Source organism: Erinaceus europaeus, chromosome 14 (assembly GCF_950295315.1).
Source record: "Erinaceus europaeus chromosome 14, mEriEur2.1, whole genome shotgun sequence".
Classification (NCBI taxonomy): domain Eukaryota; kingdom Metazoa; phylum Chordata; class Mammalia; order Eulipotyphla; family Erinaceidae; genus Erinaceus; species Erinaceus europaeus.
The window spans coordinates 40,178,911-40,194,203 of record NC_080175.1 but is presented as its reverse complement, the minus strand read 5'-3'; the positions used below and the strand labels follow the sequence as shown (position 1 = coordinate 40,194,203).

General features: G+C 49.3%; 1 protein-coding gene across 10 annotated transcripts in view; it reads right to left on the bottom strand.

Annotated features, from left to right (window-relative positions):
- TNS3 (tensin 3) overlaps positions 1–15,293 on the bottom strand; it is a 210,935-nt gene that overhangs the window by 66,373 nt on the left and 129,269 nt on the right. For 9 of the 10 annotated variants that reach the window (XR_009544704.1, XM_060171560.1, XM_060171561.1 and 6 more), the window contains 2 exons: positions 9,389–10,660; positions 550–722 (listed from right to left, as the gene is read on the bottom strand). Coding sequence is in view for 9 of the 10 variants with exons in the window: in XM_060171560.1 (XP_060027543.1) it covers positions 550–722; positions 9,389–10,660 (1,445 nt within the window). In the remaining variant the exon portion in view is untranslated. The remainder of the gene's footprint in view (positions 1–549; positions 723–9,388; positions 10,661–15,293) is intronic. The other variant, XM_060171566.1, reaches the window with a different exon arrangement.

Sequence of the window (15,293 nt, the reverse complement as noted above, 5' to 3'; positions counted from 1 at the left end):
CTAATGAAACATCCCCCATGTAGGTGGAGATCAGGGGCTTGAAACCAGGTCCTTAAGCAAGGTGATGTGTAAGCTCAGCCAGAGCCACCTGCAGCCATCTGGAAGATGTGCTCACTAATGTACAGACCATGCATGCAGGCCCCCATATCCCTGCTTCCCTTCTAGGGGATCTGGGGGAGCAGAGCGCTTGGCAGTGCTTGTGCAGTGACTTGAAACAGTGGCCTTTGTGGCTGTTCTTACACAGATTCATGCCACTCAACCCTCAGAGTTCACCTGTGCTCCTCCTAGCTTGGCCCCATTGGAGGATCACAATAGAGTCCTGGGTCAGAGAGCAGGTGTCCAGCAGCCCCGGCCCTCACGATCACACCATCCACCTTTCAGGAAAGACTCCATCAGGAAGCATAAAAGGTGGCTACTATGGGTATGTTTCCAAGTACCAGAGCTGAACAACATCCCTTGAGGACAATAAATTGTGTGCAAGGGTAGGAACTGGACCAGGGATCGAGGGATGAGCTCAGGCCAACCCTCTGCCTCTGCTGGGGCATGTACCTCTTTGGTGTCTGTGGGTGAGAGGAAGGAAGCTAGGCCAGGGCCCTGCTCCATGCCAGATGCCTTGCCCCAGCCGTACTTGGAGATGGCAGGCTGCTCCCCAGCACTGTTGTCATAATGGCCAAGGCTTCTCTTACGAAATCTTCCCCCTGGGGTCTCGTCCCCCACAGAGCCTGTTAGGAGAGAGAAAGGGAGCTGCAGGTATGCAGGATCTTCATGCAAAACCAGCACTCTGTTCACGGGAAGGCACTGGATGCTGCTACAGATGGATGTGCAGCCCAAGGACGACATCTGACCTGTGGGGCTCCCAGAAACCCTCGGGTCTTGTAAGTTAGCCAGTTCCAACCAGAACTGGCTTCCAGGCAACTAGCATGTGCCCTGTCCCACTCCCTCTGTCTCTCATTCTCCTCCCACTCCCTCTCTTACTTCCATTCCCTCTCTCATTCTCAATCCCTCTCCCACTGCCTCTTCCTGCCACATTCCCTCTCCTTCTCCCACTTCCTCTTCCTGTCTCTCCTCTCTGTCTCTCTCTCCTTCTCCCAGTCCCTCTTCCTTTTGCTCTCCATCTCTCTCAGTAAAATCATGCATAAGGCCCCAGATCCAAAAATGCTGCTACTACTAATAATAACAACAGGCCAGAGCATGAGGATAGTGCACAGGACACTGAGAAAGAATCAGCAATAACTCTGGTGACAATTTAAAAAAAAAATCAGTAATAACAACAACAGCCAGGTTTCAGTTAGGAACACAGCCCTGCCAAGCTGCTGTCCCCACCCCCCATTGTGTTTCCTTGTCCAAGGATTTCAAGAGCTACAGAAACACACCTGCAACATAAAGGAGCAGTGTGTGGGGAGGGAGTGTGGGGACAGGGCAGGGTGCTGTCATAGGGGCAGCAAAGGGGGTGACACGTCACTGTCATCATAGGGCCCACTCAGAGGTGTTGGTGATGGCAAGAAGGGGGCTGTGTGATTTGGAAGCAGGCGAGTGGAGCCTTCCCTCCTCCATGCCATGGGCTCACAGGAGGCACAAAGTTTCTCATCTGGAGTAGCACTGCCACCCAGCCCAGTGCTCCTGCTCTACTTAAGGTTCCCTGTCATTGTCACCTGTGCCCAGAGGGCCACGTGCACACAAGCCTTGCAGAAAAAAGATGTGTAGATGGGTAGGTGGGTAGGTGGGAAGGAGTATCACTTCCATGCAATGTGTAGAATAATAAGGCTTTACTGGAGGCTGGGCGGTGAGCACTTGGTAGAGTGCACACATTACAGTGCACAGCGACCTGGGTTCAAGGCCCTGGTCCCCACCTGCAGGATGGAAGCTTCACGAGTGGTGAAACAGGTCTGCAGGTGTATCTCTCTCTCTCTCTTCCTATCTCCCCCTCCCACTCAATTTCTCTCTGTCTCTATTCAAAAATAAATAAATAAATATAAAATAAAGGCTTTATTGCAAGTGACACATGACATCACTTCAATTCAGTCCCCTGAATAAAGCCCCAGAGAGAGTGGGTGGCTTCTCCAAGGCCCTGCCCTCTTCTGGGGAAGGCGGCCTTGACCTTGACCTTTGAATCTGCCCTACTCAATGGGCTGGGAAATGATTCTGACACCCCAGCTGCACAAATAATCATCTAAGCCTTTGAGGCTGAAGCCACATCTGCACTTTTAGCATCTGGACTTCTTGTATTAGGGAGGGAGAGAGAGAGAGAGAGATCAATGGAGCTAACTATCCCTGGTGCTGTGGCACTGGTGCTCAAACCCAGGGCTCAGGGCATTCACTGTAAGTCTTGGGAGGGAGATATCTGCTGGCTCAGCATCTGGGTTTTATGACACACATCTGCTCTCAAGAGATGGAAACTCATGACCCCCCCTCCCCCAAAGCAAGACCCTTCTCCTCTGACTGGACCAGAAGCAGGTGAGGAGACCTGCATGCCATTTCTTTATCTTCTGAAGGTTCTGCAAATAGGCATGAACAGCGGGCTCTGAACACTCCCTCAAATTCCTGGGCAGGAAAACCACTCCCCACCAAGGACCACCCAAGAGGGAGGCCTCTTGACTTCAGCTCTGAGAAGTAAATGCATGTGGGGGCCGGGTGGTGGTGCATCTGGCTGAGCGCACAGGCTACAATGTACAAGGACCCGGTTTAAGCCCTCAGTCCCCACCTGCAGGGGGAAAGCTTCAGTGGTGAAGCAAGGTTGTAGGTATTTCTCACCTCTCTCCCTCTATCTCCCTATTTCCCTCTCAATTTCTCTCTGTTCCTACCCAATAAATAAAAGATAATAAAAAATCAAAAGAAAAAATAAAATAAATGCATGCGCCTTCTGGAGAGAGACAGAGAGTAGAAATGGAAAGGAGACAGAACCACAGCTTACAGCCCAGACACTCTCCAGCTTGGGAATGAGTTCAGGGTGATAGAAGGACCTTTGTTGTCCTCAAAACTGGGGCAGGAAATAGGTTCATGCATTGCCAGCACTGATCAGGTTATTTCTCCTTTTAGCATCTTTCCCAGCTGGAAACTGGAAGAGCATCTTGCAGAACAGCGAACAGTCTCAGCTACCACATCTGTGCTCACAGCTGTACACTGTTCTAGAACATCAGCCTGGCATGACAGGTGCTATAGGGTGGGGCTAGCCCTGGCACTCGGGCAGAGATGGGTTTTTTTTTTTTTTTAATAAGAGACGCAAGCACAGATCTTCCATTTATGATGATCTACTTGTTTTCATCTCTCTTGTTTAGATATGGTGTCAAGGATGGATCCAAGGCCTCAGGCATGCATGGCACATACTGTATGGCTGAGTCATGTCCCCAGCCCAGGGAACTCTTTTTAGAGTTTTCAGGGTACATGGGTTTGCCCTCCCAGTTATCTCTAGGATGGCAGTTCATTGATGAACAAAGTCCAGTCTGGCCTAAGGCAGTGAAGAGGACAAACAAAAGAACTTTGAGAAACATCAGCATCTCCTTGCTGTCAATCACTTACACTCTCTCCCCCATTGGCCTGACTGTAAGTACAAAGTTCTTCCATCCATAGTTCTACATGGAATAAAATGTGAGACCACACGCTGTTGGACAGGTTCAAAAAAGCTAACACCCAGAGCTTCTTGGAGACCTGGGGGGAATCTGCCTCCCTCTACAGAGCCTAGGACAGTGAGGAAAGACCCTGACGGTAGAGTTCAGCCTCTATCCCTTCCTGTTTCCAGCAGCTTCAGACTATGAGCCAGAACATGTGAGGTGCTATCTTCAAGCAGAACTTGGGGTCTGTCAGGGTCCTGAAATCATGGGTTGAGGGTGAATGTAATATAAATAAAATATATTAGTGGGCTGGGGAAACTGCATAATGATTCTGCAAAAAGACTGTTTATGCCCGAGGTCCCATGATCCCAGGTTCAATCCCCAGGATAAGCCAGAGCTGAGCGGTGCTCCGATAACTCTCTTTCTCTCTCTGATTGTCTTTCTCTATGTAGCTCTCTCATACAAATAAAATATTAAAAGGAAAAAATATTTTGACAACATGAAGCAAAGAACCTTGGAGATAATGGGGATGGGGGGAGAACTGGCTTCCTGCCACCTGTGGAATTACAATCTTCACAGACGTCTACTCACATCATGACCTGCTCTACTACAAGGATCAAACAAACACCCCGTTAGCTCATGCCAGGTCACAAAATGAAGAAGTCTCCAGTGCTGCCCTCCAGAGTGATTCTGGAGAGAGGCAGAGTCTGACTTTAGTAAACAAAGGCACAGCTGTGAGGTGTAATCAGACTATTTACAGATCACAGGCTTGAACACCAGAGATGACACACACAACTTCCAACACAGTGCCTCAAAGAACACAGGTTCTCAGGGTAGGGGCAGCTACTACCATTGCCATCACCACCAACACCTTCCCACAATCATATCACCATCAGCAGCAGCATTGCCAGTATGACATCATCATCATTGCCACCATCACCACTATTATCACTAATATTATGACACTTCCCAAAATCACATCCTCATCACCAGTGTCATCTCTACCATGATCACCGTCATTTCCACAGGGATCATTATCATCTTTACCATGATTACCATCATCATCACCATCATCATCTCTACCATGATAATCATCATCACCATCATCTCCACGGGGATCACCACCACCACCAACACCCCCACCATGACCACCATCATCACCATCATCTCTACCACGATCACCACCATAACCAGTGTTACCATGATTCCCACCAAGATCACATCATCAATATCATCACCTTCATCTCTACCGAGATCACCATCAGTATCATTATCATCACCATCACCCACCTCACTACCATCAACAATATCATCAAGATTCCCACCAAAATCACATTATCATTCTTATCACCATCATCACCACCAGTTTCGTCATGATTCCCACCATGATCACCAATATTAATTATATGCTGATACCAAGGAGGTTTTTCTCAGATAAACAAACTGCTCAGCCTTCATGCATAATCTTTATTCCAGAACTATCCAGACTCATGATGGGTATGCCTCTGTCTGCTGGGTATGCAGGACATGGACAGTCCCCAGCAGGGGTCTCCAGATAATGTCACTCCCTGTTTCCTACCACCAGGTACCTTATGGTCTTTCCCATAATTAGGACAGGATCCCCACAATGAAGGGTTATACTAACTTTAGGGTGCTGAAGCGACTGTGAACTAGTTTCACCTACAGCCAGAATGAAGTCACAGCAGTAGCTGGCATAAGGGTGCAATATGCAATGCAGAGCAGGGAAGGCTTTCCGCAGAGCTTCTCATCTGTGGACACTATTCAAGAGTCCCCAGCACAGACACAGAAAGATGCATCTGTGGAGGAGATGGCACCCTCGCCATGAAGACTTCCATGTCAGCACTGTAGAACGTGTGCACTAGCTTGGCTTGGAAGCCCTGGCTTCTCTCACCTGGGAGCGGCTGTGTGTGTGGGATCTGGAACTCCTTCAAAGCAGAGGTTCTCAGCAGTCTTTAACCTTGTGAAGAAGTGCCAGCACTCAGAACCAGTAGCTCATGCCACAGTTATGCCTCCCTGCCTCCCAGTGACAGGAGATTCTCCCCTCCCTCATTGCTGGTCGATCTAGTCTTTCCTAATCAAGACATGTAAATATTAACATTTAAAAAATTTTAAAAATCAAATAGGTCCCAGTTCTCTCTCCACCTGCCAGGGAGAAAAGGAGGCTCCTTCCTCTATATGTCTGCCCACCCCCCGACACACACACACCAAATGACTGAAAGCTAGAGATGTAGGCATCCTTTTGATGGGATTCCTACACCAAGACAAGATGCCCCAGAACTAGAGCCAAATGTTTATAGTGAGAGGTATTGAGGATGCTTCTACAATGTTGAGCTTCCTTACATCTGAGCAAGGCTCAGAGACCTGCTACATCTCCTGGTGTAGTGTTTACCCAAAGCAGGAGGCTCTCCTTGGCACTGAAAGCAAGGCTCTAGGATGGGAAGACATGACTCTCCCTGGACTAGGTCCCAGTGCTGAAAGTCAGCTAGAGTAGGTGCTAATCCCTTCTTCAAGCCCACCACCCACTATACTGAAGAAATGACCATCAGAGCTATAGCCTCTATCTATCTATCTATCTATCTATCCATCCATCTACCTATATCTATCTATCCCACTCTCCCCCTTTCTGTCTTTATTTGAAAAAGTCAGCCTGGAGTGAAGTCACAAAGATTACCCCCTTCCCACAAAAAAAAAAAAAAAAAAAAGCATGTGGAACAAAATAATAAATATGAAAAGATCCCTGCCTGTCCCCAAATGAACAAGTTAGTAAGTACTTAAAATTTGTACGGTCAATAACCAAACACAGACTGGATTTTACTGGTATGTTATGAAAGGAAATCTTCCAGTAAAAAAAAAAGTCATTGAACTATTTTGGTGATAAATGAAGCAGGAAGATCTAAAACCAAAACCAGGTTTTCAGTAAGTGTTAAGTTCATCAAGCAATTTAAACAAAGCCAACATAAGGGTGGAGGAGATAAAGTGAGACTCCAACACCCAGGCTCTGCCTTCTAGTCTTCAGAATAGGAACTGGGGTCACTAAGCACTCCATTCTACCAGCTGTTAAATATATTGATTCAAAGGAGTCAGTAACCAATACCCAGAGTTGTGAAATCTTTGGCCCCAGAATCAAATTCCTCTAACCCCTTCCAAATCTCAAAGGGGGGAAGACTTGGAATTTTAAAGTTTCCAAGTCATTTCTTTTGGTGAGTTCTGAGAAAGCAGGCAGGTAGTTTTATTCCCTTAAAAGTGTTCTTGAGGGAGTCAGGCAGTAGCACGGTGAGTTAAGCACACGTGGCACAAAGCACAAGGACCGGCATAAGGATCCCGGTTCGAGCCCCCAGCTCCCCACCTACACAGGAGTCGCTTCACAGGCGGTGACGCAGGTCTGCAGGTGTCTATCTTTCTCTCCCCCTCTCTATCTTCCCCTCCTCTCTCCATTTTTCTCTGTCCTATCCAACAACGACTGCATCAAGAACAACAACAAGGGCAACAAAAGGGAAAATAAAAAAATAAATAAAATTAGAAAGTCTTCTTGAAAACCCAGGATCTCCTAAGTATATCTGATTAAAGGAGTTCCTAGATCCAAGCTTTTTGATCTGGACCTTCTGCTTTTGGCTCCTAACTCCTATTGTTCCTGATCTGAGTAGAGTTTGGTATATACTTCTGGGAGCTGCTGCCAGCTTCCTCCAAATCCCCAAAGACTATTATCAGGGTCCCACCAGCTCAGAAAAGCCAGATGTCTCACATCTGCCTTTTTGTGACCCAGGTGCATTCCCTGAGCCCTCCACGGCCCAGTTTCCATCTTTAAGTGGAATGATCTAGAAATGCACAAATGATCTCTTTTGGCCAAAGTCACACTATCACTTGAGGCAAAGCTCAGCTAGACCAAGCACCGCAAAGCCCATCTTCCTCATGAGGTGTCCCCTGCCCCAGCCTGAGCAGGTCTGAACCCAAAGCTGTTTGGTTAAAATAGTAAGTGCCCTCTTGGTCTGAACACTGAGCAGTGGGTGGGAGCTTGATGGAGACATACACACACACACACACACACACACACACACACACATTCCTGCCCCACTTCCCAAGACCTGCATGACCCTGGGCTGGCCATTTTGATTCCTAACACCTTCAGCAATGCGACTACATGACACAATTGTCCATACAGCTGAAAGATCGGACAGAGATGAAAGGAGCCCCTTGGAGCAGTGCTATGGCATTTGTCCCCAAGACAGGACATGATCACCAGCACTCAGGGTCCCACCAAGTAGACCAGAGGGGACGAAAGAGGTGAGAAGGCAGAGGAGGCCCCAGTGCTACGACCTAACCCCATGTCTGGACTTTGACAGGTGGAGTCCTGGGAGCCAGCTGACACCCCAGCTGCAAAGACATGCCAGCATGAAGTGGGCCTCATGTATCACTTGCTGCCACAGGCTCAGCCCTGAGCTGGCTTCCTGGTCCTAGTTCCTGACTGAACACACATTTCCCAAATAGCCCGCGTCACCCTCGCTTCCTGCATGGCCTCCTTGGCCTGGCTGCACGACCTGGCCCTGCCTTCTCTGTGTGGAAGCTTCTAGACAACCAGCCTCCCTATGGTTTCACTCACTGCCTTCCCAACATAGAAAGCATGTCACCAACCTGACTGTGTGATGCTTCCCTCAGCCCCACACTCAAGGCAGCTCACTGGTGGGCAGGAAGTCCGCCTCAGGCCCAGATCCGCACCCCAACACCCCAGTGGCAAACATAAGGGCCCAAGCAGCTCTAGGATCTAGGCCCAGAGAGCCTTCCGTGTGAGCCACCTGGTCTCATGACCCAGATTCCTGCCTCATCTCTCAGCCTTGGTTCTGCTGAAGCTGCTTCCCTGAGCCGGTCACCCCGCCTTCACTTCCTTGCTCTCCATATCCCCCCCCACCCACACACACACAAACTTACCCCAACTACCTCATCCTGACTGCAGCCTCCCTCAGCTAGCTCAGAGAACACAGCCCAACACAGCCCAACACCCTTTTCACCTCATTAGAGCAAGCTTTCTGCAGGATGATCGGCTGCCCACTCCCCCCACCCCAACACATCTCAACAGGCAGCAATTAACATCTTTCCCAGAGTGATTCTTTCTCTTAAAAAAACTACTCTTATTCCTAACTTTACTTTTCCCCCCTCATCCCCCACATGCCTTCTCCTTCCATGTGAAAACATCTCCAAGCAGGTGTCCTGATAAAAGATCCCAAGGGTCCCTCCTACTTAACAAGATGGTTAGTCCCTGCCAAGCCTGGCTCCTACATGCAGAGTCTCTGACTTCACTCCTTTCTCTCTTCCTTGTCTCAAAATGTCCTGAGGCAAAGGAACTGGGAGCTAGAGCTGGCAAACCTATTACCCACTGGTCTGATACAATAACTGAACTTTCTCCACTCAAGCAGCCACTGGCTTCGGCAACGAAGAGCTAGCCCGCTCACCTGGTAACAGAGGGACATCTCATGTCGCAGGACTTGCTTCCCTGACCTTCTCCAGTGCCCAAAGCCTCAGTTCCACCCCCAGCCCCTATGCAGAGCCAGAGGCCATTCTGCAAAGTTCTGGGAATGTATGAAACACCTGAAAAGGATGCTGCTTCCTTTCTACCTGGTCTGATCTCAGAGTAAGAAAGAACTCACTGCTGAGTCTATTCTGCAGATGTGGAAACCAAGGCCTAGGGAGCAGGGGCCTGAAGGGGGGCCCTCACCAGCCTGCCCAGCTAGTGAAGGGCCCGGTTCCCAGCCAAGAGACAAGAAACTGTTCCTCCCTGCAGACTTTACCGAGAGCCAGCCTCTCATCCTCACAAGACGTCAGCTCACCTTGCCTCATGGAGGCTCTGCCAGGACCCTCTCCCGAGTCCTGTGGGGGTCCGCCCGCCCGAAGTCCACTCCCTACGCCATCCAGGTGCGCAAGGCCATTGGCCTGTCCACCCAGGGTGTTCAGGTGAGTGGGCACAGGTTCAAAGGTGGGGTCCAGCTCCAAGATGAGCCTGTTGAGTTGCTCAATGGACTGGTCGATGTCCAGGGTCGGGGAGCCCAGAGAGGGGTCTGAGCTCATCTCCAAGCCTGTCCCATTCACCACAGGGATATCGGGAAATCTGGCTTTGCAAACCGTGCCAGGAGGGGCTCTCTGGATGTCCGGGGGGTGTGGACCAGGGCTAACACCCCTCTGCACTGCCACCCTGCTGCTGGGCACCCGGTTAGGGGTGACCGGGATCCTGGGCTGGGCGGGCAGCAGGCCAGGGGTGCTGTCCACTGTGCTGTGGCTGGCAGAGAGCTTGGTGTCCTCAGTGGGTGCAAAGCTGTACTGGTGGGCAGTCACCATCTGCTGCTGGCGCACCCAGGTTTGTGTGGAGTAGCTGCTCTGACCGAAGGCTTGCGTCTGGGTGGACACAGAGGGCGTCCCGAGCACTGGTGGCTGGGGTTGACTGGGCTCCCGGCCCCCAAAGGCCCGCTCCCGCTCGAACAGTGGCTCCATACCCAGGCCCAATTCTGGGCCCAGGGTGCTGCCCCCAGGAGGGTCTTCACCTGGGCTGCTGCCAAAGCCATCTGATAGTAGGGAGTTCTGACTGCTCTGGTGGCAGGGAAAAGGGCCCAGGTGGGCTGAGGGGTGGCCCTCAGAGGATGACAGTGTTCCGATGCTGTCCACACTGTGCAGATCATGGCCAGGCATTTCATCATCTAGTATGTCTGTCTCCCGATCCTTGGGGGCAACATCCCCGTTCACATGGACCTGGGCGGGCACCACATGGCGTGTCCCGCTGTATTTGCCGCGGGCATCAGTCATTTCCTTATTTGGGCTTCCGGAATCTTCCAGACCAAAGCCACTGAGCAGCTGGTCCAGCTCAGCCTTCTCCTGGGCACTCAGGCCCCTCTTGGGGCCCGCAGCCTGGCGCTCCTCTGTGCGGTCCGTTCTGACCGACACCGTGGAGTGGCCCGAGTCACTGCTGACTGACAGCGTGTGTTCCCCGTGGTCAGGGCTGCTGGCAGGCGGAGCAGCTGCGGGTCCCCCAGTTGTGCCAGGGTCCGAGGTGCTCTTCTTCCTCACCTTGGCATAAAGACTGCCATCTACGGGGCCCTGTGTGTGTAGCACTAGGGGGAGAAAACGAGAGAAAAGCTGTTAGTCAGGGAGCTGGGGGGGAGGCCTGAGGCTCTCAGAATGAAGGCGTGTTTGTGTCAACAAACAACAGAAGTTGTGAAAGAGAAATTGAATTAATAATGCCACAAATTCTCCTCTGAAAGCCCCAAATATTATATAAAGCCCAGCCACAGGAATGCCAATGAAAAGTAATTCTGGGACCAGGCAGTAGAGAGCACATGTCACCATGCACAGAGATCCAGGTTCAAGCCCCCTAATCCCCACCTGCAGAGAGAGACGCTTCATGAGTGGTGGAGCAGGTCTGCAGGTATCTGTCTGTTTCTCTCCCTCTCTATCTCCTCCTCTCAATTTCTCTCTATCTCTATCAAATAAAGAAGCGAAGATGGCTGGGAGCAAAAAAGAAAAGCAAGTCAAATAACCAAACATCTTCCAGAGCCACAACCCTTCCTGCACTTTTATGCAGAGAATATTGCCAGCTCCCTGTGAATCTCTGCGTTAGCCTGAAGGGTGAACACGGCACAAAGCCAAAAGTCTCAGCAACTCAGGACCCCCTGTGCATACCAAGTGAGACCCCATTCATTCACATGACTCACAACAGAGTAGCCTCACGTGGCCCCAAGTAATAAGTCTTTATTGAACACACTTTCTGACTGATGAGCCTCCCAGCCTTTCAACGTGCCAAGAGCTGCTGGGATCTCAGTGTGGTGGGTTGGGGAGAAGCCAGGGTAGGGCTGGCAGTGTGCTCCCTGCCCTGTGCTGCTAGGCAACCAGAAGCTTCCAGAGGGCTGGGGAGATGCTGGGACACCATGTCAGGGCGGAGACCTGCAGGATAGGGTAATATGGGGGTGCTAGGATCCCTAGCTTGTTATTGCTTCAGTGATGCCCAAAGCGGACTGTTTAGAAGAGGGGATGGGGACAGCAAACACTGAGTGTTATTCGCGCATGTATGCATTCATTCATTTAATTTGAGAATTAGAGAATGAGTGGGTGTGGGATGAAGGGAGGAAACTAGAACTCTGCATAGCTCTGGTGTAATGTGGTGCAGTGGTCTGAACCTGGGACTTCTGGGACCTCAGGCATTCAAATTTGTGCTCTCTCCCTGACCTGTGGTTTGTGTTCAAATTCATGGTGCTGGGAATTTGGTGGTGGTGCATGTGGTTGAGCACATGTTACTGTGTGTGAGTACCCACCCAGAGTTGAAGCATCCAGCGCTGCAGGTATATCTCTTTCTCTATTTCCTCTTTCCCCTTCAATTTCTCTCTATCCCATCAAATTAAAATAAACGCTTTAAAAAACAAGATAAAATCATGTTGTCAAAGACCCAAGGTCCAATCTCCAGGACCACCATAAGCTGGAGCTTTGCAGCTTTCTAATAAGAAAATGAAGAGAAAAAAAAAAAAAGTAGAATCATGGAGCCAGAATTTTGTTTGTTTGTTTGTTTTGCTCTTTTTTTTTTTCTTGGTGGGGAAGAATGAGAAAGTCAAGGACAGGCAGTCTTTCCAGCATAAACTATGTCTCAACTTCTCTGACCACTCCCAACCTGGTTCTGTCCTCAACCCATTGGCTCAGGGCACACAGCACTAGTCCACAGCCCAACAGCAGACTGGGACTGAAGTGGGATCTGAATGTCCACCAAACATGGAACTCCAGGTTAGCAGAGAGCCTCAGCGACCCTGGACCTCAAATAGAGTCTGGGCAGAGGGTGGGGCTGATGAAACAGTATGCAGACTATTTTAAGTATCACAACTGCTTAAACAGTTTAAATAAACAATTGCTGAGGGGCTGCAAGAAAGAGGCAGGAGCTGAATTTAGTCCCAGGTGTTATTCAGACAGAGACTTGTTAGAGATAAAGGACTGAAACTCCAGGAGAATACAGAGAGGCCAGGTGATGGAGCACCTGGTTGAGCATACATGTTACATTGCACAAGGACTCAGGTTCAAACTACTGGTCTCCAGCTGCAAGGGGAAGCTTCATGAGCAGTAAAGTAGTGCTGAACCTGTCTCTCCCTCTCAAACCCCTTTTAAAACCATAATTCAGCTCAGCTCTAGCTTATGATGGTAAGAGAGACTGAACCTGGGACTTTGGAGCCTCAAGCATGAGTCTCTTTGCATGACTAGTATGCTATCTACCCCCACCCTTTTCTCTTCCTTTCGATCTCACTCTTCCCTCTTCTTCCTGTCTCTATCCAATAAATAAAATACAAAAGAAAAAGAAAGAAAATTCTATGTTAGAATCATCATCAAAATTGGGTCTGGCAGTTGTAGACAATGGGGGTTGAAAGCATAAAGACTCTGTGGCTTTGCACACCAGTCCAAGAGGAACAAACATTCCCTTCCCATGGGGAATGGCCCCACCCCACCAATCCAGAGCCCAGGGCCCCTCTGTAAGTGTGCTGGTGTCCCCTGTGATAATAATTTCCTGGGGGTAAGGGGGAGGCTAGTTAAAAATCAAACAAACATAGCCCTGAGTGCAGCTACTGAGTGACACAGCAGGAGTTTATCACCTGGAAAAGAACAAGAAGGAAGAAAACAGAGTTGAGCACTCCTACCTCACTCAAAGGCAGTGAATACATAGCTGCCTCCACCTGCCTCACCCCACCCCACCCCACCCCCATGTGTCCCACAAGATTTCCCACCCCACTGGTCTTGAACAGGAGTTTTCCCCACAAGAGGGGAAAGAATTCCTCAGAAAGTATGTCAAGCACAAGTTTAAGAAAATGGAAAATCAAAAAAAAAAAAAAAAAAAAGACAATTCTTTTCTATGTCCCAGCTAAACGCACATTAACCCATTAACCAATGTCCACCTGTGCTCACAGGTGTGCATGTGCTCACAGGTGTGTGAAGAATCAGTCAAAAGGAGGGCTGTATCTCCGTCTGACCTCTTTCCAAATCCCCACCACTCAGCCACTGAGAAGCTATAGAGCTGATTTGTAATCCATTAAGCTGTTCGCTGGTCCTGCTTCCAATTAAAACCCCAGCAAAACAAAGAGGAGACATACCTGTTGGCGTTACTAAGCTGCCTGAAACATTTTTTGTGTACTTGAGCTCTACTTTCAAAACAGTTCTGCTTAACAAATAACTTCTTATTTCAACAGAGTTGACAGGGCCCTCCCTGCAAATGTTCAGTGCAGAGAGAACCAGAAAAACTCAGAGATGTTGAGGCTTCACTAAGTAGTTGTCATGGTTGCTAGCTAGGGAGAAATACCATGGGCAACTTGAACAGTTCAGAATTTTAAGAGCACTAGCCTCCCCTTAGAGTTAATACACACACACACAAACACACACATACACACACACACACACACACACACACACACACACACGACAGGGGAAATAGCATACTAGCTATGCAAAAAGGCTTTCATGCATAAGGCTCCAAAGTCCCAGGTAGTGTCCTGATAAAAGTAAAAAACAAACAAGCAAACACATCTATCTAACTCATAACTCCCCCCAAACTACACTATGGTTATCTCTTGGTATCCATGGGGCATCACTCTCAGGAGCTGTGTCCCTGCCTTCACCCAGGGCAGCAAAATTTAGATATTTCAGTCCCACTGAGTTTTCCTTGAGTTCTGCTTCCAAGGACTGAATTCACCAGCTACAGATGAGCCAGAGCTCATGCAGAAGCAATGCAGGGCTGCAGGAGAAGGCATGCATCCTACATCCCCTCTTCCTCAATTATTCTTGACAAGTACACCCCTTCTGTTTCCAGTTCCATCCTTCTGCCTCTCATGACCATCTACCCAACCATCCATCTGTGATCTGCTTCTCATGACCAATCTACCCAACCACCCACCTTGCCACCCCCATTCCTCTCCTTCTTCAGTGCCTAGTGGAGACTCTGATGGACACAGATGTGAACTATGTGGACCCATTTATTTCTACGTATGTGTGTATGCGTATACAGTCAGAGAATGCATATACTACCAGGTTCTTGCCCCCATTCTCCATGTGCAGGGATGAAGCTTCACCAGCAGTGAAGCAGGTCTGAAGGTGTGTCTCTCTCCCTCTCCATCTCCACCTCCCCTCTCAATTTCTCTGTCCTATCAAATAAAATAGGAGAAAGAAGGAGGAAGAGAGGGAGAGAGTTTGGGGGAGGGGGAGAAGGAGAGGGGAGGAGGAAGAGGAGGAGCAGGAGGAGGAGAAATGGACACCAGTAGTGGTGGATTCTTACTGTGGGCACTGAGCCCCAGCAATAACCCTGGAGGCAAGAAAAGGAAAGGAAAGGAAAACGAAAAGGGAAGAAACAGGAAAAGTAAAGAAATATACATATAAGTGTGTGTGTGTGTGTGTGTATGCTATATATACTTTTTTCTCTATCTGCAGGTACAGCATTCACTGATAGCTGTTCCCCCATTGTTGGCTCTGTATGAGGCCTTCCCTAAGCCTGGAGGGTGACACTCCAGGACTGGATCTCACCTCACTCCCAGATCAGTGCTGTGAAGTGGGAATTGGAAAGCCCATTAAACAGGTGAAAGAAGAGCAGGAGGTTAAGGTGGTGACGGTATTTCAGATGTTTTGTGTCTACTGGAGATATGGTCTGAAATTCCAACCTACATCCACACTGCTCCCAAGCCTGTGCTCTCTGATTATCTCAGATGAATACCCTGAAGTAAGGCTGGAGAG